At 41.6% G+C, this 23,129-nt stretch overlaps 2 protein-coding genes across 8 annotated transcripts in view; both read left to right on the forward strand.

Moving 5' to 3' along the window:
* The first annotated feature begins 363 nt into the window (after window positions 1–363).
* Window positions 364–11,897, forward strand: BPNT1 (3'(2'), 5'-bisphosphate nucleotidase 1). 4 transcript variants are annotated; one of them, XM_081856041.1, is made up of 10 exons: window positions 364–478; window positions 1,134–1,233; window positions 2,806–2,930; window positions 4,973–5,077; window positions 5,495–5,602; window positions 6,282–6,330; window positions 7,556–7,647; window positions 8,600–8,797; window positions 10,049–10,154; window positions 11,104–11,897. In XM_081856041.1, exons 3-10 carry the CDS (start codon window positions 2,811–2,813, stop codon window positions 11,250–11,252), a joined length of 927 nt encoding a protein of 308 aa, XP_081712167.1. In that variant the 5' UTR covers window positions 364–478; window positions 1,134–1,233; window positions 2,806–2,810; the 3' UTR covers window positions 11,253–11,897. The 4 variants fall into 4 exon arrangements, with proteins under 4 accessions (XP_081712167.1, XP_081712166.1, XP_081712168.1 ...); XM_081856040.1 differs by having other exon boundaries at window positions 1,134–1,225; window positions 2,803–2,930; XM_081856042.1 differs by having other exon boundaries at window positions 382–474.
* A 1,051-nt stretch (window positions 11,898–12,948) lies between these two features.
* The window catches only part of EPRS1 (glutamyl-prolyl-tRNA synthetase 1), a 40,435-nt gene continuing 30,254 nt past the window's right edge, over window positions 12,949–23,129 (forward strand). The window contains exons 1-7 of one of the 4 annotated variants that reach the window (XM_081857769.1): window positions 12,949–13,533; window positions 16,196–16,280; window positions 17,350–17,449; window positions 18,832–18,988; window positions 19,733–19,878; window positions 21,499–21,593; window positions 22,465–22,591. In XM_081857769.1, the coding sequence (XP_081713895.1) occupies window positions 13,491–13,533; window positions 16,196–16,280; window positions 17,350–17,449; window positions 18,832–18,988; window positions 19,733–19,878; window positions 21,499–21,593; window positions 22,465–22,591 (753 nt within the window). In that variant the 5' untranslated portion in view covers window positions 12,949–13,490. The remainder of the gene's footprint in view (window positions 13,534–16,195; window positions 16,281–17,349; window positions 17,450–18,831; window positions 18,989–19,732; window positions 19,879–21,498; window positions 21,594–22,464; window positions 22,592–23,129) is intronic. The other 3 variants (XM_081857770.1, XM_081857771.1, XM_081857772.1) reach the window with 3 other exon arrangements.

Here is a 23,129-nt window from a genome sequence, read left to right on the forward strand (position 1 = left end):
GTAAGTTTGATTGTTTATCTACGCACTACTATTCTGTAGTTAGGATGGTAAGTTTATTTAATATTATTTATGTGTTGCTCTTCTTCCTTAAGGACATGATAGCAATACAGGGCTGGCCCTACCGTTAGGTACGGTAGATTGAGACAGTTGCCTAGGCTGGCCAGAAATGGCATGTCTTAAAAACATTATTATTTGTTCATCAGAAACCACAGAAATCACCGTGAAATTTCTACTATTTCAATGCCTGTTTTTCACCGCCATGCGAATCCTACGTGAATTCTAGAGTATTTTCCTATCCGCCCCGCAAAGAAACGTGTACGGGAAATGGATAGAATGGGCTTTAGGACCCAGCTGATGCTGGTAGGCGAGGCGGAGAAAGAACGGGCGGCTTAGAGGGAGGAAGTCACGGGAGGGTCTAGCATTCGGGCTGGGAGGTGGTGTTGCAGGTGTGCTTGGAGAGCTGCTGTTGCAAAGGCAGGTAGGCATGCACTTTTCATATTTCCCTCACCTTCTTTAATGCGTATCACAGATAGTCATGTTTGTGCCAGTATTTATTTAGCAGCTGCAGGGATCGTATGGGGCGGCGGAGAACCAACGGGAGGGATATTTACACCCGCTAGGCATTTCCACAATTGCGAAAGAGAGAGAAGCACTTTGAACTTCCAGGGAAAAACGAGGCGCAATTCGCTGGGCTTTTAGAATGGGCAGGGCTTTCCCTAACATTAAATTAATGTAATGAGCTGACGTGGAATTGCTGTTGATCCTTGCCGCTCTCTAGTAATAATAATAAAAAACTTTTATTTGTATCGCGCCCACACCGGCCGAAACCGGGCTCAGGGCGGCTAACATCAAATATATAACATTAGTATATGTTGCCTAGGCTGGCCCGGAATGGCATGTTTTAAAAACATTATTATTTGTTCATAAGAAACCACAGAAATCAATGTGAAATTTCTACTATTTTCACTGTCAAGCAAATCCTACATGTGAATTCTAGACCAATTAATGTAGGATAAAAGTGTAGCTTTGTGTAGTGGTCAGAATAATACTATCAGTCACATAAGTTATATATCTGCCAAGCACTTTGCGATATATCCACAATAGGGCTTTTGTCATGCTTAATATCATTTCAGGTTTGCCTCTCACCGGCCCAGCAGAAGATTGCAGCCCTGTGCACCCTTATCTGGGAGTAAACCTCATTGAACATAATAGGACTGTGTTTAAAGTAAACAGGTAGAGTTTCAGACTGTGTGTTTTGCACTTGCAGTGGGTGAAAGATCTGTTGGGTATGCATAAGCCTCTGCCCAGCCACACTTTATTTTTTCAAGTCACACCTCTCACCAGCCCTGCTTCTCCACCCTCCTTGAGTGCTTGTCTTGGCTGGAGTATGTCACTGAATAATCCATCTTGATTTCCTGCATGGAGGACAGAGGTGTGCATGTGTAAACTACAGTGGTGCCTCCCAAGACGAAATTAATCCGTTCCGTGAGACTCTTCGTATAGCGGTTTTTTCGTCTTGCGAAGCAAGCCTATTGACAGCTTAGCGGATTAGCGCTATTAGCGGCTTTTAGTGATCAGCTGATAAGCGGCTTAGGGCTTAGGAAAAGGGGGGGGAAAGGGAAAAAACCCCGTAGGAACTCGCAAGACATTTTCGTCTTGCGAAGCAAGCCCATAGGGAAATTTGTTTTGCGAAGCGCCTCCAAAACGGAAAACCCTTTCGTCTAGCGGGTTTTCCGTCTTGCGAGGCGTTCGTCTTGCGGGGCACCACTGTACAAAGGTAAAATTTACAGGTGTTGTTCCACTCAAGTTTTGCCCCTGGCCCTGCCCGCTACTGGCATGTGGCCATTGGAAGGTTGTCCAGAAGGATTTGTGGCTCTCAGTCTGAAAAAGGTTCATCACCTCTGTCTTGAAGGATCATGGGATTGTGGCCTATCACTTCCAGAAAGGCCCCTTTTAGCTAAACTCTGCAGCTTTTTACCTTCCGATGCAAATATTGAAGGACACACTGTCATTTGTGTGTGTGTGTGGGGGGGGTCTTTTAAAAGAGGAGAGAAGACAATATATATCTATATTTTTGAGCAGGTTTAGCAATAAATGTAAAAGAGTTAGATTGTAACATGAGTTGGGTAAGGAATTTCCAAAGGTAGAAAAGCAGTTAGTTGCATAACTGGATCAAAGGTAATGAATACCTCTGAGAATAAGCGAGGAAAGCAAACAAAGGGAGTCTGTGGAGACTTATCTTTATGTAATAATAAAACTAGTTTAAAGTTTGCACATTCTTGCCTTTTCTAATCACAATAAAATGTTCTGTGGAGTTTACATTTAGCCTTTCCTTTTCACAGCCATGACACTACTTCACAGTGCTATGAAGGCATTACTAAATCATTTATTTACCTGATTATTTATTTCAGGGATTGTGAACCTTTCAGCCTCAGTGCTGCATTTGCCTCTCAGCAAGCTTTCAGGAGCCACATGGTAGTGGTGGGCAGGGCCAGAGGCAAAAGTGGGCAGAGCGATAAATGTGAATTTCATCTTCTCAACCATTCATTCTTCTTTAGTCAACATCAAGGCAACAGTGGCAGAAACAGAAAAGAATTCTGAGGAGGCACAGAAGGAGCAAAGAATATTTCTAGGTGGGCGGGTCGTGCCTCACAGTATCTCTGAAAGAAAAATACAGCATATGTTGCCCACTGCTAATGCAATATTCATTTTCCCCACTGAATATTTTTGTGCTAAGCTTGTAACGTGTTTGTTTGGGGAGATGATGGTGGCACTCACAAGATTTTTATCCCTTCTTCTGTGCAGTAAGCATGTCTTCCAGTCCAACTGTATTGATGCGTCTTGTGGCCTCGGCATATTCTGTCGCTAATAAGGCAGGAACAATTGTGAGAAAAGTCATGGCTGGAGGAGATCTGGGCGTAATTGAGAAGGTAACTGTCAGCACACTCCTATGCATGCCTCCTCAGAAATAAGTTCCAATTTAGTCCAGTGGGACTTACTCCTAGGTAAGTGTGCATTGCATTAATGATCAACCCCAGTATAACATGTAGCAGAATTCTATGCGTGTTTAACTCAGAAACAAGCCTCTCAGTGTTCAGTGGGGGCCTATTCTGAATTGCTATTTTCAGATAGGCCATGCCAACTTCAATTGATGGGGTGCTGGGAAATGCATTAGTCGCCTGAACTGTAATCAGAAATCATGGCCCACGTTACTGTGAATCCACCTGCCAACTTTCTTTTTCTGAATCATTTTGCTGGCTATCCCTATAGATTCTAGTACAGTATAAAGCAGGCATAGACAAACTCGTCCCTCCAGATGTTTTGGGACTACAACTCCCATCATCCCTAGCTAACAGGACCAGTGGTCAGGGATGATGGGAATTGTATCAAAAAACATCTGTAGGGCCGAGTTTGCCTATGCCTGGTATAGAGACTCTGCAGATGCCTGCTTTCTTAGGCTTCTGGGACATTTTAAAATTCTAGGCTTTGAAAAATGCTTGACTTTGCAGGATTCCACAGGCAATAATCTAGGATACAAGAGCTGATAAAACCCAAGTATTGACCCTTTCTTGCCAATTCCATCAAAGTGATTAAAAGAGATTCTTCACTGTGGTGTTTGTGATTTTTTTGCACACATGTTTTCTCTCTGCAGAACAGCCATAGCTCACTAGTAGAGCATTATGTTGTTCATGCAGAAGGTCCCAGGTTTGACCCCACTATCTTCTGGTAGGGCTGGGAGACATCCTTGTATGAAGCCATGGAGACCCACTGCCAGTCAATCTTGATAATATTGAGCTGGATGGCCCTCTGTAGAAGTCTTCTTTATGTGCTGGATGTTGTGACTGGTGTTTTATTTATCATCATGTATATCCTGTCTTTCCTTCAAGGAGCTCAAGGTGGCATAACTAGTTCTTTCCCCACTTTATCTTCACAACAACTCTGTGAGGTCAGTTAAGTAGAAAGAGGGTTAGTGGCTCACACAGTGATGCAGTGAACTTAATGGCTGAGTGGGGATTGGAACCTGGGTCTCCCCAGCCTAGTCCAACACTCCAACCACCGCACCATGTTGGTGCTTATGAATGCCTAAGTTTCTGCATCTTGTTTCAAGGCGTGGAGTCTAACTCTGATCTACCTTTTATTGCACCTTAACAAAAACTTCTTTACATAAAATCCAATTTTTACATTTTAAAAATAAAAATAATAAAGGTAAAGGGACCCCTAACCATTAGGTCCAGTTGTGGCCGACTCTGGGGTTGCGGCGCTCATCTCGCTTTATTGGCCGAGTGAGCCGGCGTACAGCTTCCGGGTCATGTGGCCAGCATGACTAAGCCGCTTCTGGCGAACCAGAGCAGCGCACGGAAACGCTGTTTACTTTCCCGCCGGAGTGGTACCTATTTATCTACTTGCACTTTGATGTGCTTTCGAACTGCTAGGTTGGCAGGAGCAGGGACTGAGCAACGGGAGCTCACCCCGTCACGGGGATTCGAACTGCCGACCTTCTGATCGGCAAGTCCTAGAAAACATGTTCGGTATGAAAAGAAAGAAAAGAAAGAAAGAAAGAGAAAACATGTTCAGTATGAGTTGGTGGTTAAAGGGAACATCTGTTTCAGGAATATAAAAATGAGTACCTTATTTGGAAATTTATTTATAAATATATTTTATAGTGCTTTGAAACATTCACTAAATGAGTGCTGGTAAGATATGCAAACATGCAAACTTATCTAAGTCTAAAGCATTCCACAAAAAAGGCACCTTCCCTCTGTTGGAACATGGAAAGATTTGCTGGGCCATAGAACCTCACAGATTCACAAGATTACCACGGCCACTTGTCATAGTTTACAAGCTGAGAAATGTATTTGCATGGCTGTTAGTATATCTTCACTGGGGAAAGGAAGGAAGTTAGTATTCTGTTTGGGCCACATCATAGCTTTGACCGTCAACCTATTCTATCTATTCTATTCTATCCGAACAGTCAGGAGCTAATGACCTGCAGACCAAGGCTGACCGGCTGGTGCAGATGAGCATTTGTTCCTCTTTGGCACGGAAGTTTCCTAAGCTCACAATCATCGGTGAAGAGGTGAGGACACTAAAATCCAGCATGTGCTGTTCAGGCTTGTCTGGTTTGATACTTTGTAGGGCACAACTGTGGTGTACAAAAATGTATAAAAATGCAATAGAACAGCAATAGAACCACAATCCACTTGAAAACGAGCAGCAGCAATACACCAACAGCAATTGATAAAAGCAGCAATTGATTAATTGAGACTATTAGTAAAAAGCAAATAAAATGTCCTCAGTTTTTTTCTTATTGCTGCCTCTTCATAGCTTATAATTTTTTTAAGCCCCAAAGAGAGAGATTTGTCAATCCACACACACACACCACCACTGTTTCTTTCTCATATTACGTAGGTTTATGCATGGTGAACCGGCAAATACTTATGTACCCGTCTCAGTATTATTAACCTTAACTGTGCATCTCTCCTTTTTACATCAGGATCTTCCCTCTGAAGATGTAGATGAAGAGTTACTTGAGAATGGCCAGTGTGAGGAGATATTGAAGAAATCCTGTCCACAGCAGTATACAAACATTAAAGAAGAAGAGGTACTAATAACTAAAGGTTCATCTAATTATTGAATTAGATGTCACCCCAGTTATGGAACACTCTTCCCAAGGGAAGTTTGTCTGGTGTCAATTTTGTTATCCTTCCTGGGCCAGGCGATTGCATTTTTATTCTTACAGGCATTTGGATAGCACTAGGAATCTGGCTTTTGGTGACTGTTTTTGGGTGTGTGTTCTTACACAGGTGGGATGGTTTGTTTTATATTGTTAGATGACTTTTCTGGGAGAGTCATTCTAGGGTATTTGTACTGTTGTAAAATCTCTCTTATTGTACAATACATTTAATATGTCATTGGTTTTGTAAATTGGTTTGGGATTTCTGACTGTGTGAAGAAAGACATTTGGATAAACTAAAACTAACATTAATCCTTAACCATAAAAAGATTTCTAATTTGCAGTCTGGAGTTCGGCTGCATACGTTTGACAGCTCAACCATCTTTCCTTCACATGCCAGATCACACTTCTATGAGATGTGCATTGACCAAGGGGAGATAAGGGAGTGGGGTGGCCGGACTTATTCAGCAGTGATGAGGCAATTTGTAGTTGCTCCAGGTGAAGATGCACTTTAGTTTCTTTTCTTCTTCTTTCTTGCTAGCAATGCTTTTGATATCAGGTCTGTATCTCTGCTTGATACTATCCTTCATTTTGTTTCCTTTCAAAGCTTGTTGTATGGGTCGACCCTCTGGATGGAACCAAAGAATACACAGAAGGTTTGCTTTTTCTTTTTTAAAAAAGCATTAGCATTGAGTATGCGCTTTTGTTTTAATAAGCACAATGCCAAAGTCATATTGAGTTAATGTGTGACATTTACCAGCGATAACTGGACAGGTAGAGGTCACCATTACCTGAAAAAGCTGTAGAAGATTGGGTTTGATAATAGAAATTGGACTGTGAAACCAAATCAGCTGGGTGATTATTCATTCTTTGTTAACTGACTAAGCCTACAGTCCTATCTCCCCTTCATCTGGAAGTTAGTTCCACTGAACTCAATGTGACTTACTTCTGAGTAGACATTTACAGATAGGTAGCCGTGTTGGTCTGCCATAGTCAAAACAAAACAAATTCCTTCCAGTAGCACCTTAAAGACCAACTAAGTCAGTTCTTGGTATGAGCTTTCGTGTGCATGCACACTTCTTCATGCACACTTCTTCAGATATGTATCTGAAGAAGTGTGCATGAAGAAGTGTGCATGCACACGAAAGCTCATACCAAGAACTGACTTAGTTGGTCTTTAAGGTGCTACTGGAAGGAATTTGTTTTGTTCTGAGTAGACATGTATAGGATTGTACTGTCAATTGCTAGCCACATTCAGGGAATCCCTATTTCTTCCAAGTTATGTTGTGAGAATTTGAGCCTGTCTTAGCTCTTCCTTTTTAAAATGAATCTTGATTTTAGTGAATCATTATTTTAATGAGTGATAGCCAACACCTCTTGCTTGTTTAGAGTTGGCGGCCTTTGAGTGTAATACAATAAGATACCAGTATATAAGAAATAAAGAGACAAGGTGCAGGAAACTTGCTCAATATAAGCAGGTGCAGCAATGTCTGGTTAGGAGAGTGCCTGAGAACAATACATTCACCATCTTGAATTTCATCATTTATGAAAGGTGGGATATAAATGTAATATAATAAATATACATGCAGCAAGTTTCTATTATATTACGTTCTAAATATTCTGAAACTGTAAATCTAACTTGGGGGGTGGCCCAAATTGTGCTCTCGGGGTGTTGCTTGACTCCCACTCCCAAGGGCCCCATATAACTTGGGTGATGGAAATGGGTGATAGGAGTTTTTCCTCTCAACACTTGGGGACCACCACCCTGGTTATGCTTGGTCTAACCCTATGCTGAGAAAAATGCTTGATATGATCTGAGATGACACAGATGACAAAAGTTAGAAGACGTTTCAAGCTACAACTCTTTATTCACTCTTTCAGGACTTCTTGATCATGTGACAGTTCTTATCGGAATTGCGTATGGAGGAAAAGCAATAGCAGGAGTCATTAACCAACCCTATTATAACTACGAGGTAGGAGATGCCTTGATTTGCTGAAAAGTATCAAACAAATTGCCTGATTCCCCTACCTGCTGCTGGATAATGGTGTGCATATAGCAGTGGTGTATGTATAGATAAAAGAAAGTGCACAAAATCAGGCAAAGAATTATTTCTAAGGAAAGGATCAACTCTTTCTTACTAAATCCCACTAGGCAAATGCTGTGCCCACAATCAGGGCTTATCTGCAATCTTGTTGTAGAGTCAGGGGAAACTTTTCATATACCGGTATAACATCAGGAATTCTTGAGTTGTTTCGTTATAAAGTAACGCACCATATGCTGTGGTCTGCTGAGATTAGGCTTGAAGGCTGGAAATATTTCTGGATGCTGTGCAGAGATGACTTCCTATGGATGATGGGGATAAAGCTGCTGTACTTAACAGTCTGGGTAAAACCTGGAGCTTTGTCTCATTTACATGGAGGAAAAATCACTAAATTATAAAGGTAATTGAGTAAGTGAGCTTGATGGTACAATGACTGGAGTCAAAGATAAAATATTTGGGAAAGCAAATAAAGATTGTATATCAGAAAGAGAAACAGTTGACTTAGTACCATTAGTGGGATTCTATTTCCCCTTTAGGGAGTTTTGGAGGAAGTAATATTATCTTACGAAGTGTTCTGAGACGTTATATGTTATTATAGGACAAAAGTAGACCTCATACTGCTGTAACTTGGAAAAAGAATCACAGAGTCCTGACTCTACTTCTTCACTAAACATAAAAATACAATCCCTACCAGGGATGGAACTTGCATGTTAATGGAAAAAAGAGGCAAAATAAGAGTAATGCTATTAAATGAGTTTTGTTTTCTTTCCACAGCATAAGTGCAGTACTTCCAGCGATCATCTGCGTTACTTTCTTTTTAAAACTGTGGTTTACGACAAAAGGCATCATTGCAGTGTCTGAACTTTTTGTGCCTTTTTCGCAGGCAGGTGCAGATGCAGTCCTGGGCAGGACAATCTGGGGAGTCCTAGGTTTGGGTGCCTTTGGATTTCAGCTGAAGGAGGCTCCAGCTGGGAAACATATTATCACCACCACACGGTCACACAGCAGCAAGCTGGTCAATGATTGCATTAGTGCCATGAACCCTGATCATGTGGTGAGAGTTGGCGGTGCAGGAAATAAGGTGTGGAGATAATTTTGTTTCAATTTTTAGAAAGATAATGTTTTTTTAAAAAAGATTAGGACCAAAAAATACGATTGCTCTTTGTGAGCTGTACTGAAGAACATCCTTTCCATGAGAATGAGTACATGGATTAAGCTGTCAGCTGTAGTGGTAGCAATTTCTTCATGCTGCTGGCAGTGCTGCTGCTTCCCGCGACAAGGGATGGGCAGCGTAAGGAGGTTGCAGTGAGGTTGAGGGATCTCCAGTTGCCACTGGCAGGCTTGCAGGTGTGTATACACCTGCAGGTCTGCCACCAACCTAGAGCTCACCTGACTTTGTTGCCACTTGACTTCATCTCTCTCCTGGCAAGCGCAGTGCCACCACTGTCAGTAGGGTGCTGCTGTTGTTTCCCTTTCACTGCTAAACTAAACCTCTTCTCGCATTATAGGGTGGGATATGCAAGTGTTAGGAAGAAATGTGAATTGTTTTAGCTTCTGATGGGACTTTGAGACATACTAATCCTTGATAGGACGGAGATAATTTAGGAAGTGGCCTTCAAAATGATCTGCCTCCTTCTAGTGCTTTTACGGGGTTTGCACAGTAAAGAAACGAAAACACCTTATGACTAAGTCATAGGTTTGTTGTTGTTTTCAAGCAATGGAGTTTGGGCTTTCATGGGCAAATGAAGCAACTTCAACCGACCCGTCAACCATTCCCTGTGGAGGAGGGTAATTTCTCCTGAATTTCAGATAAATTGTTCACTATGTAAAAATGACCACTGAAATATTGGGATAGCTTCACTGAATCAAAAATGTATAGAACTCTGCCTCCACAGAAGCTGGTGTGCCGCCCTACTCATTGTAAAGATGTTCAGGGTGTTGTGATGAAGCATTTTTCCACACGCAGAACATCTTCCCTTAACTATAGTAACTGTTCTACGCTAACCAGGAGTGATGTTTAACAGCTTCGGAAGAAGCCGTAATTTTGAAATGATTTCATAGTTTGGTTTAACGTGTTGCCTTATTTCAAAAGTGTTAGTAGTAATAGATACTCACTTTGAATGAAATAAGAAGCTACATTTAATGGAAGACTTCTTGGTTGGTTGGTTGGTTGGTTCACACAAAGGGAGGAGTGAAGGGGCTGTATTAATGGGCCAAAGCCTTGGTCCATCTTGCCTTATTAAGTTGAAATTTGATCATCCAAACTCATACAGGGAGAGTTTGCCTGTAAATGCAATTGCCTACATGGTGACTGTAACTTTGTTCATGACAGATCATTCAACTTGTGGAAGGCAAGGCATCTGCTTATGTATTTGCCAGCCCTGGTTGCAAGAAGTGGGACACATGTGCACCAGAAGCTATTTTGCACGCAGTAGGAGGTGAGTCAGTAGATACACTGGAATAAATGAAAAAAAAGGTTTTCAGATGCTGCTCTACATTTTGTAATGTTGTCTATGTATGATAACACAGTATGTGTGTCTGTGTATACATATATATTAGATAATAACCTAAAACTGCCTTTCTATTTTGGGTTGTTTTACCATGCAATTTTTATATGAGGTAGTATTAAAATTATGATTTCATTTACACTCACATTTGTTGGCATATCTTCTCAAGTGCAAATAAATAAGCAAGCAAGGATACAAAACCACTTGAACTCACTATTGCAGTCATTCCAGTTATTTCAATCGTTAGTTGAAACATTTGATGAAACCAGTTGCACGTACAAGAAGACCTATGTGCTAAATTCTTCTCTGTGGCTATTGAGTTTCCTTGACATAGCAACTATATTGCTGAGTTATAGGCCAGTTATATTTTGTGGTTAGGTTTTTTTCTGGCTTTTGTTACTGGCATAATCATGCATATGAATATTTCAATGTTTTTCAGTATCTATAATATTTGGAGTGTATGCTTGTGAGCTACTTTGTCGAGATTTCTCTTAAAGAGTTGATTATAAATAAATGAATTATCCATTATGCTAAAATGGGATTATGTAATGGAGGGAAATAAATTTAGATAACCAAGGTATGGAAAAGGAGAGTTCAGTTCCTTTACCAAATAACCTTGGAAGAGCCATACTTCAGTGGTAGAAGATCTGCTTTGTATGCAGAACATCCAAAGTTAAATCCCTGGCACCTCCAGGTATGGCTGGGAGAGACCTCTGTCTAAAACCATGGAGAGCTGCTTCAAGTCAGAGTAGACAATACTGAGTTAAATTGACTAATGGTCTGAAATGGTATAAGGCAATTTACTATGTTTCTACAATCCCCTTCCTTTGTAGAAATAGAGCTGCTCTGTTTAAAGGCTAACCTCTCCTTTTTCTTTCAGGCAAGCTCACTGATATTCATGGCAATTTCTTTTGTTATAACAAAGACGTCAAGCATATGAATTCAGGAGGTGTCCTTGCTGCTTTGAAAAACCATGACTATTATGCCAGTCGAGTTCCTGAGACGGTTAAACAAGCTCTTGTGCCTTAAAATTCAAAGCATGGTGCATTCCACTTGATTGGGAAGGAGCTTCAGCTATTATTATTCTTAGCTGGAATTGGTAATGGCTTATGGAACTGGATCAAAGTTTCATTCTGCCACAGTGTTTAGTAATTTCCTCTCCCTGCCACCCATAGGTTACAACAGGCATTAAATTTGGTTTTCATTTGGAACAGTAGGTTACTTCACTTAGCATAGTTCTAAAATGTTATATTGCCCCATTACTGTGTTTATTGTTATTAATCTATACACATTCCTGTTGAATAATCAAATCTTTACACAATCACATTTTCTTGATAACTTGAGAGCAAAAAACTGTTAAGTACCATTATATTTAATGGTGCAAAATAAATCACCTCTGTTTATAAACCCTGTTCACAAGTGAATCACTCAAGGGGGGGGGGTCTCATGTGATGACTGGGGAGCAGGGCTACACCGCTTGCCTACTGTTTATGCTAGGCTTCTTGAGTTCAAACATCCATACAATGCTTGACCAGCAATATGATGCCCCCTTTGTTCAATTCACGTATGAAGAGGCTATAGACAAATGTATTTCAGCTTTTATACACTGAAAGCACAATGTGTCTTGAGTGGATTAAAATGACTGTGAAAATTAAATATTTACCATTTCTTAAATGTGTCTTATGGTCTGTTTGGAATTAACACTGGACTCAGAAATGGGACATGATGCTCCCTCCTCTTCTCTCCCCATTCCTCATTGCACACACAGCTTGACTCTGATTTGGGAAATCAGTTTTTCATTATGTCTGAATCTGGAAACTGGTTTGTCTTCTTATTTTGTAGGAAGCCCTTACTCATCGTTTTCTGGTTTGCATATCGTGGAATATAGGTTTAACAAACCAGGAAGTATTTTTATTTCATTAGAAGCAGCCTAGGGGAGATTGGGAAACAATTTGGATCAAGACTGCAGTACAGGAAGAGAAAACAAAACAAATTCCTTCCAGTAGCACCTTAAAGACCAACTAAGTCAGTTCTTGGTATGAGCTTTCGTGTGCATGCACACTTCTTCAGATACACATGCACACGAAAGCTCATACCAAGAACTGACTTAGTTGGTCTTTAAGGTGCTACTGGAAGGAATTTGTTTTGTTTTGACTATGGCAGACCAACACGGCTACCTATCTGTACAGGAAGAGAGGGAGTTTAATCCACCAAAATTTCCTTTCTCATGTAAAATAAGTATCCCCTCTGTACAAAGGAGTCTGGATCACAATTGATGTGTTTAGGTTGTGTTACAGCTCCAGGCAGAATTCTCACTGCAACACCTCAAAAGTTGGAAATCACACCTTTTGTACAAATTATCCCAGATTTCCCACTTTCTAGTTTGTGTCATTGCTTAAATCATATGGAAGGTCGATAAGCAAGGTAAGACCCAATTAAGTAGGCATAGAGGAAGAAGCCGCTTAAATCCTAGTATTTTTAGTGTTCTAATTGTATTTTATTTAGCAGTATTATGACAGGTTCTTGTTCATTAGGGAAACGTTCAATAATCTAAAAGAGTGATGATGAGGCATGTCCACCTAGGCCTAGCCTAGAAGGATAATGGGAAAGTGAGGAGTATCTGCTATGAACACTTACTATTGGTTAGAATTGCAACCTAAAATAAAATAACAATAGTCATAGCACACCAGTAACAGTGACGCAGCATTGCCCATGCCCCATCTTATTTACAGAAGACCATGGTTTGAAATGAAGGTCGCAGATTTTGCCCTTTCAGGCACCAGCTTCTGAAGAGGCTGCCAATATCCCAGCTACTTGACAGCCCCCAAACCCGCCACGTGTGTCCTCGACAAGGATACTGTACGCGGCTGCGTGACGAGCAGCCACACGCGCTTCCAAACCCGCGCCTGCCACGGAACGTATGAAGAGCAATCGCGTGAAGCGCCTGCGGCCGCCCCTCGTTCTTTTCTGAGGGGAGGAGCCGCGGCTGACAAGGCGAGAAGGGCTTTACGGTTTAGGAGCAAGGCGCCTCGAGAGTTACGGGCTTGTGGGCGGGGAAGAGCCTCTCGGCCTCCTCCGGGGAGGAAGACGCGCCGGCGTCAGGCCTTGTGACCAGCCGGGAGCCGAAGCAGGAGGCGGCGCTGCTGCCTCTACTCGAGAGGCGGGAGCAGAGCCGGGAAAGGGGAGGGCCGCGTCTTCAGCCTCGCTGCCAGTCGCCGCGCTCCTGCCCGGTCCTTTCTGCCTGCTGCTGCCGCCGCCGCCGCCGGAATGGCGCTGAGCTTGACGGTGAACCCCTCGGACGTCCCTCTCGGTAAGGGCTGCCCCTCTCTTCCTACACGGGATTTGGACGCGGGAGGAGGCCAGCGGGCAGCCCCTCCGGTGGGGCTGGTGGAGCGGGGCGTGTGGCTGCCATGTTGCGTCAGGCGGCGGCGGCGGCGCCTCGCCTGTCCATTCATCCTCCCGCTCGCTCGCCCGCCTGGCAGCGGGGACGTTTCCAAAGCCAAGGGCAGAGCGAGACGCGCCTCGCCGCATCCCCCCCCCCCTTCTCTGGGCCGAGGGAGAGAGGGAGGGGCGGGCGAAAGGGGACGGAGGGCCGAGGGGGGTGGGCGAGAAAGGGCTTGAGATGGTGGGAAGAGGCCGGCAAGGGCAGGCAGAAACTGGGGGCTCGAGAGCCAAATACCCAATCTGGAGTGACAACCACTCATGTGGAGACAGAACATACCCATAATCCACTTGCCAAAAGTGAATTTGTAGTTGCCAGCTGCATTATTTTACATGGGAGCCTCCCTTCCCTTCAATGTATGCATAAGCAGGCAAGGGGAGAAAGGGGGTGGGCTGGTGGGTGGGCCGAGCTCGACTGAAAGGGGCTGACACGTGGCGCCGAGCTGGACAGCTGGAGGATCTTCTAATCTAGAGTATATATAGGCCACAAGCATCGGAACCTGGCATGCCTGGGACTCCGGATTAGTGATTCCTTCACAGCCACCCTGTGCAATAACAATCGGGGTCATCGAGAATAATGCATGGCCACTTTGAGTGGCACCGGACTTAGCATCAGAAAAGGCACCTCACTCCTTCACTGTAGATCTTTACAGTCTATACGATGTGTAGATGCCATCAAGCAGCACCAAACCCAGGGAGTTGGTCCACGTAGTGCAAGAGAGAGAAAAAGTAAATTCTGAGCATCTCTCTCTCTATATATGAAATTCTATAAATGCCATTTCGTTAGTGAATTGGCGCTGCTTTTAGACATAGTGGGGCGTAGCTCAGGAGGATTTTATGCTCAGTCATGGGATTTCTGAATTGTAATTATAGCTTCTCATCCTGCCTCCTGAAATAACTCCAGTGTAGTCTTGAATAATGTGCACTTGCCTGCAATAACACTCCTTAATAATACTGCAAGTTCAGCATATTAAATATTGTACCATAAATATTGTTCTACTTAATATAAGTAAAGTTAAAACATTCATATTTTGTTGTGCAACTTAATCCTAAGAATGCTTACTGAGAAGTAAGCTCCACTGAAGCAAGTGTGCTTATGCTATGGACACAATGCAGGAAGATGTTCACCCAGAAAGAATGCTTGTGTGTTCCTCTCTTTGTCCCTCTTTTTTAAAAAACCAAAACCAAAACCTTGACCTGAAATAATATGAATGCATGAATGCTGAGTTGGACTGAGTTAGGCTGCAAGTCTTTTGAGTCTAATGTAGAAAAACACTGAGTATTTTAACAGTGTGGATGCAAGTTTGTTCAGGCATTCCTCTTAATTTTACAGGACTTAACACCAAATAATTTTGCCTAAGACTATTTAGAATTTGAACTTTAATCTGATGCACACTTATTTGGTATATTGAAGCTAGTGGTACTTATAGAAGTGTCAAAGCTGCACAATAACAAAATGATAAACGTAACTTAAGTGAATTTGAGGATCTTAAGTAACTTAAGTGAACTTGAGGGAGCCAGTGTGGTGTAGTGGTTAAGAGCGATAGTCTTGTAATCTGGGGAACCGGGTTCGCGTCTCCGCTCCTCCACAGGCAGCTGCTGGGTGACCTTGGGCCAGTCACACTTCTCTGAAGTCTCTCAGCCCCACTCACCTCACAGAGTGTTTGTTGTGGGGGAGGAAGGGAAAGGAGAATGTTAGCCGCTTTGAGACTCCTTTGGGTAGTGATAAAGCGGGATATCAAATCCAAACTCTTCTTCTTTTGTTTAGATTCACTAAAACTGTAACCAGGACTTACTGCCAAATAGACATGCATTGGATTTTTATGTTTTTTAAAATTAAGACAAATCTTGTAAATAAGCCACAAAGAGTTACTAGCCTGAAATACTTGTTCTACTATCTTGCTGTGGGCTAGTAGAGGAGTGGCAGAGTGCATTGCCTCCTGCAGCAACCCTCTGCATTTCTAGCTGATTGTGAAGGAGGGGCTTCCCTCTGGTTGCTTGGTTGGGAGGAGCAATAGGAAACTTCATCCCTCTTGCACCAGCCTACTCACCTGCAAGCAGTTCTTGTCACCTATAGCTACCAGGGGAGTGCTTAAAATCCAAGTATCCAAAATTTTTAGACAGATGTGACCTTAACAGCAGTCCTTGGAAGTTTAGAACTGTTAGTTCAAACAGAATAGCTGCTTTAAGTTTAGGTTTAACCTGCTCCCATTGAAATCTGCAGGGCTTAAAGATAAAGATTTCTTTGGATCATGCATTTAGTATAGTGTTGTGGTGCAGCACTTTGAATTTTGAGATAGTGCTGGTAAGTGAATTTACAGCCATTCCCTACTGAGGTCATTACTGTAAACTAGTCAAGGCTTTCCCCCTTCTCTTCAACCCTAATTGCTGCCCGGAAATATCGCCAGCAGGAATAAACTGATTTCTTTCCTGAGTGTATGATGAGGGAAGTATTGAGTTTAATCTCAATCCCTTCAAAAAATATGATTATGAAATATTTCCTCTTTTAATCAACAAATACTGTATTTTAGGAGCCTTGCTTACTGCAGAACATGTGAAGGATCATGTTAAAATTTCAGTTGAAGAAGGCCAAGAGAACATTCTACGGGTATCTGAGTAAGTACCTTGTATCTTTGCCATTAGTGCTTTTAAAAGTCAATTTATGTATTTATGCTGTTGAGTGGAGGGCAGAAGAAAGAGTAATATGATTTAATGGTTGCTTGTGGGATGAATATTTAGCCATCTCACTTCTTTGCTCCTGTTTAACCTCTATCTTCTGTATTATAAAGCTATTATATGTGTTTGTATATATTCACATACTGCTCTTTTTTATTGCTACTTTTTATGTAAAAAACCCTTCTTCAGTTCTTCGTTGAACTGAGTTTGGAGTGGTATTCTTAATAAAATTAATTTAGGAATTCTCCTGTTTGTCATTATTTTGTTTTTGCTATCTTTATTAGGCTTAGAACCCATTTTTATCTGTTTTAGCACCCAACAACTAAAATAGTAGTATTTTTACTGTAAACTAATTGATTTAAATCAGTTGCGCAATTTGTATTTCACTTCCCGTCTTCTCTCCTCCTCCCCCAAACAATATTTCATTGTAAATGGTTACCTCAATTTAGTTTGATAAACATACTGGCTGTTTCACCTCTCTTTGTCCCTTCTTCATATTCAAAGTAAAGGGGCTGAGACTGGTTCACTCATTTCTATTAGCTAGTTGTGAATAAAATAGATACAGGGGCACCTTCCCCATCAAGAAGCATGGACCAGAGATGAGCAGCATCTGCCTCTCTTCATTCCAAGTAGAAAAATGCTAGTTTTTAAGTTCAGAATAATAAAAAGGAAGATTGCCCTGAGCATATCTATATCTATATCTCTCCTGATATATATATATTTTTAAAAAAAACATTTTCATGTTGCCACCTTTCTTGCTTGATAGTTAATTGAACATCATCAAACTTCCGATGGTTTTTCTCCTCAAGTAACGAGATTTAGAGTAGCGCAGCATATTGTAAAGGTCTAAAAGGGGCAGGCACTTAACTGATTTTTTTTTTATTTGGTAGAATGCCCATTAGTTCATTTAAAAATAACTTACTATGCTGCTTTTATGATCCATTCTAATGCAATTGTATTTCAGTCTGGAGAAGCTCATGTATTTTTCTTTCTCCCCCCCTTTAAATAGTCAAGTTACATTTACAGATGTGAATTCCATAGCTCGCTATCTGGCTAGAATTGCCACGTCTGCTGGATTATATGGATCTAATTTGCTGGAACACACTGAGGTATGATTCAATTGCTTATATTTGAGATTGCCTATTTGATTATTCCCCCTGCTATTTGATTATTACCTTAAATGTTGCAGAGTGTTATTAATTGATGTGTAGGCTGTGTATTTCTTTTAATATTCCCTAATGGCAATGGGTGGTAATCAACTAAGTTTTAGTTCAAAGTAGTCCCACTTAAATTAGCGAACTGCAATTCATGCTATGTGCGGCTGCCCTTGAAAATGGTGCAAAATGTGGAGTCTTGACTCCTCCCTGGAACAGGATATCGCCAACATGTTACTCCACCGTTGAAAGAATTTCACTGGCTGTTAATTAAGGTAAAGGACCTCTGACAGTTAAGTCCCGTTGCAAATGACTCTGGGGTTGCGGCGCTCATTTCGCTTTACTGGCCGAGGGAGCCGACGTTTGTCCGCAGACAGTTTTTCTGGGTCATGTGGCCAGCATGACTAAGCCGCTTCTGGCGAAACCAGAGCAGTACACGGAAATGCTGTTTACCTTCCTGCTGCAGCGGTTCCTACTTATCTACTTGCACTTTGATGTGCTTTCGAACTGCTAGGTGGGCAGGAGCAGGGACCGAGCAATGGGAGCTCACCCCGTCACGGGGATTAGAACTGCCGATCTTCTGATCGGCAAGCCCTAGGCTCTGTGGTTTAGACCACAGCGCCACCCACATTAGTTACCGTATTTTTTGCTCTATAAGACTCACTTTTTCCCTCCTAAAAAGTAAGGGGAAATGTGTGTGCGTCTTATGGAGCAAATGCAGGCTGCACAGCTATCCCAGAAGCCAGAACAGCAAGAGATATTGCTGCTTTCACTGCACAGCGATCCCTCTTGCTGTTCTAGCTTCTGAGATTCAGAATATTTTTTTTCTTGTTTTCCTCCACAAAAAACTAGGTGCGTCTTGTGGTCTGGTGCGTCTTATAGAGCCAAAAATACGGTACCTACTAAGAAAAGCTCATTGTGCTGGTTTTAGTGTGGGAAGCATAGTACCTCTGCAGGGGACTCGTCGTGCTTCTTCTGGGGTAGTTTCTCCACCCTTGGACCCTACCCTGCACTCAGTTCTCCCCGTGGCTCCTAGAAGCTGTCAGGATGGGACAGCAGCCACACCCCAGGAATGGCTTCAACTGGCTGGCTAAACCAGATGAGAATAGCCAATGGGTCTCAAACTCTCCGTCTGTTAGGAACCTCCCCTGCATGCGAAGATAGGCTCCAGGAGACTGAATGGCTAAGACCAATAGTTGGTTTTCAGTAGATCTATACTGAGTAAAACTTAGGTTAATAGCACCCAGTGTATGATTTTTGGTGTTGGCTATAAACAACACTTTTATATAACTTGTTACAAAATATTTAAGCAAAAACAACTCCCTTCTTTTCCAAAGGTTGACCATTGGATGGAGTTCAGCACCACAAAGTTGTCTTCTTCCACCAGTTTTGCTTCAGCAGTTCAAGAGCTCAATAACTGCCTTTCTCTGAGAACTTATTTGGTTGGGAACTCTTTGAGTCTTGCAGATTTCAGTGTCTGGGCAACACTAAAAGGTAAATAATATAGAAAATGTGTTAAAATTGCAGGACCTTGGTAACTACTCATTTATGTATTACATTCACCAGCGTGTTAATATCTTTTGAAATTTAAATCCAAAGAATTCTCTTCCTATTTTTACATACTGGTAAATTTAGTGAGACCAGCCGTTTTTCTTCTTTTTGCTGTTGGAGATGTTCTGTAATTTTATTGTTTTAATGTAATGGCTGTTTTAAATAAATTGTTTTAGTTAATAGTTGCTCTGGAAGCACTTTTAGGATTGAAGAGTTAGATATAAATGACAGATTAAATAACATATAATGTTTTGCATGAATTAAATTCTGCAGCATGATAGGTTGCATACCTCATTTTTGTTATATGAATGAAAGTAACTCTATTCATGGAAGGCTACAACCCATGGAATCTACAGATCTGTTACATTATTGTTTAAACAGCTTTTCCAACTGTGTTTTTACCATTTTCGCCAGTGAATTATTTTGTAATGTGGTACCACTCCCCCCCCCCAAATTGCATATGTTTGAGGAAACCTGTACACCTGAACAGCTCAGTGAATGCATCTATTCTGTGCCCTCCCTAAAATTAAAACATAGAATTTTATTTTTTTTCTAGTAGTGTGTTCTCATAGCTGAGCTTCTAATATTGATCTGTGCTGATGTTTGGTGTGAATCATGTCAGTAAGAAATCCTGCCAAACTGTCTGCTTCCTAATGTTTAATAAAACATAGCTTTTCCCCCCAATAGGCAACAGTGCAGGGCAAGAGCTGTTACTTCATGGTAAAGCTCCAGTTCATGTAAAACGCTGGTACAACTTTCTTGAAACACAGCATGTTTTCCAGTCAGTAGGTTCCAGGTGGACTGTGGGAGCTGCTATTCCAAAGACTAAAATGGTAAGCTTTTTGCTGATTAGGCATTTCTGGCTCATATTCTACCAGAGTTCTGTCATCTAACTAAGGTGGATGTAAATGATTTTATCTGCAAAGTGCTGAGCAGAAAAGGTCACAATGGGCTGCTGCACATCTGAGACACAAAAGATCTGAATCAGCAGTGTTGTTAGCATAGTTTTCAAAAGAAGAATGGGAGGAAATCAAAGCTTGTTCATTACTTTGTGACTTTTCGGTTGGTCCTTATAAAAGGTATTGCACTACTGTTGCTTTTAGATTTTTTTTCTAGTAGACCAGCACAGCTAACAGCAGTTTTTGTCTTTCTGTGCAATGTAGCCTATACAGTGGTACCTCGGGTTACAGAAGCTTCAGGTTACAGACGCTTCAGGTTACAAACTCCGCTAACCCAGAAATAGTACCTCGGGTTAAGAACTTTGCTTCAGGATGAGAACAGAAATCGTGTTCTGGAGGCCCCATTAGCTAAAGTGGTACCTCAGATTAAGAATAGTTTCAGGTTAAGAACGGACCTCAAGAACAAATTAAGTTCTTAACCCGAGGTACCACTGTATTGGATGTAGTGCTCAAAGTACAATAAAAAGCAAGTTAAAGACACAAGCATATTCAGTTTAGAATCGAACTGTTAAGATGCAAGATTTAACTGATATACCGTATTTTTCGCTCTATAACACGCACCAGACCATAACACGCACGTAGTTTTTAGAGGAGGAAAACAAAAAAAATTATATTCTAAACGAAATAGTGGATATATTATTTTTGTGGTTCATGCTGTGGCCACAGACATGTGATCTGACTGAGTTTGGAGTAGCCCAATGCAAATATCCTGAGGATCCATGTGGATCCATGCTTTGTAACCACGGAAGAGGGAAGGAAGGGGAACCATGGATCCTCTGCTCACGACTGCAGCAGATCCCCCCCGCCACCCGCAGGCATTCGCTCCATAACACGCGCAGACATTTCCCCTTACTTTCTAGGAGGAAAAAAGTGAGTGTTATGGTGCAAAAAATACGGTAGTTGTGCCACTCTAACAACCTTGTCATGTTTCAGCTTAGGGATTTGCTCACAGTAGCAATCAGTGGGAAAGGACAGGAACACTTATCTGACTTCCTGTCACTGACTTCACTGTGCTTGCTGGGATTGGTAGGGAGGTCAGCATGGTGCAAACTCACCAGCAGGAGCTCTGGATTGACTCCTTTGCTGCATTTGCACTGTGCCAACCTTTCTGCTGCCTCACCCCCTCCCTCCTGGTAAGCGCAGTGTTGTAACGGGAGATCAGATAAGCACCACCACTTCTCTCTGCTGACCACTGCTGTCTGTTCAGTAACAGAAAGATAATACTGGAAGGTCCCCATTCTAGATGCTGGGGGCACAAGGGTGGGGGGGGGGTAGAGCTGCCAGGGGAATGAGGTGGCAGAAAAATCTTCTTCCGCCAGCCGCCTTTTCTCTGGATCCAGCCCATTGAACTTGTGCTGCTGTTCATAGAGCCCATCTCAGATAATTATTTACTCACTCAGTTGTTACTGCTAACTTAGCTTTCATAATAAAAGTCTGTGTGTTTCTGTGCTCAGTTTGTGATTTAATAATTTCATTCATTGTTTTAATTTTAAGGCAGCAGAGAAGAAGCAAGATGTTGGGAAATTCGTTGAACTCCCTGGAGCAGAGATGGGAAAAGTCATTGTTAGATTTCCTCCTGAGGCAAGTGGGTAAGTTGACATTTGTAGGTTGGTGTGTGTAAGGACTTTTAAACCCACACTCTTTTCGCAGTGTGAAAGATAGAGAATGGATTTTCTCTTGTAATTTTCATAAGGAAAGGAGAATTTAAAAACCATGTTACTTTTAAATTACTTTTTAAAGCGTGTTCTTTTGTATGAAACTGCTTATCTTTAGACGCCCTTCTCATGTAACTGAAAAATGTATGTGTCAAACATGAAGGAAAATAAAGTATATTTTGAGAGTTTTATTTCCATCTCATTCTGTCCTGGGAAACCTCAGTGTTCTGCATGATTACTGTTAGCTCACATTTCTTTTAATTGGAAAATGTAAAGATTCACAATATTTGTGTTTTATCAGTTAAATATTTTAGCTTACATAGGCCTGTATCGAAAGAACTGTGAGTGGAGCTTCACTTAGGGGATAGGGCTTTCCTTTCCTTGCTCCCTTCCTTCTGGAGCCTCTTTTTTGAGCTTTTTTTTTTATGATAATCAGGCTATAGAATGGTTTTTGCCATATCAGTTATTGAGTATTGTGGTAGGCATTTGTCTTGAAAGTGATATAAAGTGTACCTTAAATGAAAGAATGGTGGTGTGTGCATGTACAATTCCTAAGTCACTGACTTCAAACATTAACTTGGTCTGAGTCCAAAAACAATTGGATTCTGTTCTCAAGAGGCTATGAAGTTATGACTGAAAGAAAAAGTTTTAAGTTTTTTTTATATTAAACAAAACATACTTTACAGTGGCAATTAAAGAAGGGAAATACTACTATTTTGCCTCTTCCTTTGGCGTGCTCTATGTTTTACTTTACTTTCCCCTTGTATCCAATGTTCTTTTTTTCTTGACATTCTTTTCTGCCTAGATACTTGCATATTGGACATGCAAAAGCTGCTCTGTTGAATCAGCACTACCAGGTCAACTTCAAGGGTAAACTGATCATGAGGTTTGATGATACAAATCCAGAAAAAGAAAAAGAAGATTTTGAAAAGGTATCTTTTCATAATGATATCTCATTCTGGGTCTCCGATTGTTTTGATTTCTATACAGTTCTGTTTGTTAACTATGGAGTGGGTGGGGACACCTTACATAACACAAAGGGTATCATTCATACAGGTGCTCTAGGAATAGCCTGGGGCTGAACCTAAGTCCTTTCCACCCAAATGTTGTCCTTGCTTTTTTCAGCAGGCAGTTGGCTGTTTGGCCTCACCCATGTGCTTCTAGGCTTTCAAAAGTTACCTTGGGTGATATGGGATGAAACAACAGAGAAGAAAAGCTCATTGCACTGGAATAAAATATGAACAGAGCTAGAGAAGATCTCTCTCTTATGGATTTATTTGATTTACAATGCAAACTATGAAATCAAGTACAGAGCCTGATTCATTGTGAAGCTGGGCTTTTAAAAAGTGTTTTTTAAAAGACCACATTGATAGCAAATGAACCTCTTTCACCCCAATGCATATGCATTAATAGTGCTAAGAAGCCAAGTGGGCTTGCTATAATTGCACTGAGGATCTTGTTCTTCACTTG

This window comes from Podarcis erhardii (genome assembly GCF_964252035.2).
Source record: "Podarcis erhardii genome assembly, chromosome: 3".
Taxonomy (NCBI): domain Eukaryota; kingdom Metazoa; phylum Chordata; class Lepidosauria; order Squamata; family Lacertidae; genus Podarcis; species Podarcis erhardii.